Source organism: Colobus angolensis, unplaced genomic scaffold, assembly GCF_000951035.1.
Source record: "Colobus angolensis palliatus isolate OR3802 unplaced genomic scaffold, Cang.pa_1.0 Scaffold15, whole genome shotgun sequence".
Classification (NCBI taxonomy): Eukaryota; Metazoa; Chordata; class Mammalia; order Primates; family Cercopithecidae; genus Colobus; species Colobus angolensis.
The window spans coordinates 11152528-11156428 of record NW_012114599.1 but is presented as its reverse complement, the minus strand read 5'-3'; the positions used below and the strand labels follow the sequence as shown (position 1 = coordinate 11156428).

The 3901-nt window shown below is 46.4% G+C and overlaps 1 protein-coding gene across 1 annotated transcript in view; it reads right to left on the bottom strand.

Moving 5' to 3' along the window:
* Nucleotides 1-197, bottom strand: part of ATL2 (atlastin GTPase 2) — an 87654-nt gene extending 87457 nt beyond the window's left edge. The window contains exon 1 of the mRNA XM_011936032.1: nucleotides 56-197. Coding sequence (XP_011791422.1) covers nucleotides 56-173 — 118 coding nt within the window. The 5' untranslated portion in view covers nucleotides 174-197. The remainder of the gene's footprint in view (nucleotides 1-55) is intronic.
* Between the last annotated feature and the right edge of the window lie 3704 nt (nucleotides 198-3901).

Genomic DNA, 3901 nt, shown 5'->3' with positions numbered 1-3901 from the left:
AGCAAGCGTCCTCTCCCCACCAGGGACCCGCGGCCTCTGCCCCGCTGGCCCGTACCTAGGGAGGTCGTGGACGAGACGTGGTTAACCGCGGCGCTTGGGTCGCTGGTCCGCCTTCGGCGCCGCAGCCCCTGGTGCGGTTGCTGCCCTCGCGCTGCCTCGTCCCCCTCCGCCATCTTGTACCGATTTAAAATTAACTCCCCACTGACGTCAAACGCCGCCGCCGCTTTATCAACCACCCCCCAAGCTGTTGCCAGTGCCGTGCTTTTCCTCTTGATCTTTTCTCTCTTCCCCCAAGTGCCTACTGCTGCTTCCCCTCCCCCCCACCATCCTAAGGTTTGTTTGCATTCGTTCCCTATCTACTTATGAGACCCTCCCCCATCTTCTCAACTGTGTATACCCTGGCCCTGTGCTCCTAGCACCTTACAGAGGCAAGCCACAAAGCACTCTAATCGTAAAATGAATCGTGGCAGGTTCTTTCCTAATTGTGATGAACCTTCTTCTGGGGATCCAGTGACATCCAGTAGAAAGTTCAGGTCACTTTTTAAAATACAAGTCAGCCTGTGGAGGCGTCTGTGAAACATGATCCCTTTGGATTTTTACCATGCTGCCAGCTGCATTAGAAATTCCTCTTCTCCAGTAAAAACAGATGTCTGGGTGTACAAACAGCTGTTTTGTCCAGGTCTTCTCGTAAGTCTAAAATTCACAGCCTGCACGATCTCTAGAAAAGCACGATCTCTAGAAAAGGTGGTGTTATTGAAGCTTTCAAAATCCCATTCTAGGCAGGGCGTGGTGGCTCACGCCTCCCGGGTTCAAGCAATTCTCTGCCTCAGCCTCCCCAGTAGCTGAGATTACAGTCCCCCACCACCACACCCTGCTAATTTTTGTATTTTTAGTAGAGACGGGATTTCACCATCTTGGCCAGGCTGGTCTTGAACTCCTGACCTCGTGATCCACCCGCCTCAGCCTCCCAAAGTGCTGGGATTACAGGCATGAGCCACTGCGCCCGGCCCATCCAAATATATTTCAACAGAATATGGAGTTTGTTCTCATTGTCATATAAATCTAGGTAAATAACTATATACATGTTCTTGGCAATATTCTTTGAGTTACTAAGGTTCTAGTTCTGGGACTTGAACCATCTCCACAATCCAAAGAACAGTTACCCTTCCCCCTCCTTCATATTGGTGGCAGGCTCTTTATCAACTTGTTAAGTGATATTCCTCTTATGTCCTTGTGATATATGATTTGGAGAGCTCACTTTGTCAAGACATTTTCTGTTTTATCATTGGCCTGAAAAACATAGTATTGAAGAGGAAGAAGAAGAAGGAGAAGGAGGAGGAGGAGAAGAAGGGCAAAATATCTTCACAAGGATTGTTCTACAAAGATTTATTTACTGTCATTTACTCACTAAACAACATTTGCTTAGGCACATGGAGAAAAGAAACCATTTACAAACAGCACAGCATAGGCCGTTTGCTAAATTAAGGTTGATACAGTCAATGACAACAAAATCTACCTGAATTCTTACCAAACTGCAGTGTTCACCTAAGCCAGATCACTCTCTATGCTTAGCATAGGCACTCCTTTGGAAGGTATTGAACATCTTACATGTAATAAAAGACCTTATGGTTTCTTTCACTGTGCCTTCGACTTTAAGGACTTCAATTCTATCTACTAATCTAGGCTGCTACCCTGTGTGTTTCGTGTTTTGATTGGCTTGCTCTTTTCTTTTTTTTTTTTTTCCTTGCCTATGTTCTTCTCTTTTTGGTGTTCTGCCTATCTTGTCTCCCAAACCCACTGTCTCCCCAATCTGTGGTTACTATACCTGAATCAAGAGAAGTCAAACCATTATTGAAAAAAAACAAACAAACAAACCAGGCTTAGTGGTTCATGCCTGTAATCCCAGCACTTTGGGAGACCAAGGTGGGAGGATCACCTAAGATCAGGAGTTCAAGACTAGCCTGGCCAACATGGTGAAACCCCATCTCCACAAAAATACCAAAATTAGCTGGGCATGATAGTGGGTGCCTGTAATCCCAGCTACTTGGGAGGCTGAGGTGGGAGAATCACTTGCACCTGGGAGGCGGATGTTGCAGTGAGCTGAGATCATGCCATTGCGCTCCAGCCTGGATGGCAGAGTGAGACTCCATCTCAAAAAAAAAAAAAAAAAAGGCTGACCCTGGGTACACTGCCTATGAGTTAGCCCTGCTCCGCAAGAAGCGATACCGTTCAAAAAAGATTGCTGCCTGACACCACCAGCTCAAAAAACAGAATTAATTAATTAATTATTTTTGGTCTAGAAAAAAATCAGTGATTCCTAAGGAAATTTTTTCCCTGCCACCTCTCAGGGAGACATTCATTCTTATAAGTCTTCTATGGGAAAGCACAGGGTACTGAGAATATGAGAACTGACAAGAACTTGCCCTAGATCATTTTAACCTTCATGGAGATGGTATAAGATAGAAGGAATGGGCCGGGCAGCGCGGTGGCTCATGCCTGTAATCCCGGCACTTTGGGAGGCCGAGGTGGGTGGATCCCTTGAGCTAAGGAGTTTGAGACCAACCTGGGCAACATAATGAGACCCTGTCTCTACAAAAAATACAAAAATTAGCCAGGCACGCACCTGTAGTCCCAGGTGCTGAGGAGGCCAAGGTGGGAGGATTGCTTGAGCCCATGAGGTCGAGGCTGCAGTGAACCACGATCATACCACTGCACTCTAGCCTGGGTGACCAAAAAAAAAAAAAAAGATAGAAGGAAAGGTCCTCCCTGTGAGAGGTAGCGATTTAGATATCCATTCGTGGCAACCACTCTCTTGCCTGGGGTGATATCAGATGGATGGGGCAAGGTTAGAGTAGGGAAAAGCCAAAGACAAATACAAAGCAGTGTTGTCAATAGCAAAGGTGTTGGATATTGCTGAGGCTGAAATGAGATAAACTACACTCTCTGAGAATGAAAAAGGCTGTCTATGTTGCGGGCAAACCGCATCTCTGCAGACCTTGTTATCTTTTCAGTGATGTGTTTCCTGGAAGTTTTGTTTAAGCTACACCCTGCTTGCAAACTGTTGCTCCTGAAGATATGTATTTTCTTGTGCAAGAATGGTTTACAGAAATGAAGAAGTTGTTTCTCTGAGACTACGTGGAGTTCTGGACACAGGCAGAGCTGCTTCAGGGCCCAGGTTACAAAAAGCAAAACAGGGCTGGTAAATTGGCCTCAGAGACCTGAAGCACTGGAGGTACTACAAAGCAATGAGCTTGACCCAGTCACCGATATTCTCATGATGGACTCTGTAGGTTCCGTTCATTGACCTGAGGGGTAGAGACCATTGATTTGTCCCAGAAGTTGTACAGTGACTGTGGCTAATGAACTGATTTGCCACAGGCGAGGCTTCCTTTGGGGGAGGGGCCAGGGAGGAAATATTTTGTAGGGACAGAGGGAAATCGGAGTTTCTGCTGGAGTAGATGTGAACAAGAAAACGGACTCTGGTCTTGGCTTTATCTTTGTACTTGAAAAGTAAGTAAATAGAAGAGAATAGAATAGGGACTCTGGGTTATTGACTGGCAGAAAAATTTTATTTATATCCAAAGCTAGTGATTCAGGGTCTAAGAAGACCTTCTAAGAGAGATCAAATTAAGAACATCAAGAATTGCTGGGTATGGTAGCTCACGCCTGTAATCCCAACACTTTGGGAGGCCAAGGGGGGCGGATCACAAGGTCAAGAGTTTGAGACCTGGCCTGGCCAACATGGTGAAACCCTGTCTCTACTAAGAATACAACAATTAGCCAGGCATGGTGGCACGTGCCTGTAATCCCCCTTACACAGGAGGCTGAGACAGGAGAATTACTTGAACCCGGGAGGCGGAGGTTGCAGTGAGCCGAGATCCCACCGCTGCACTCCAGCCTG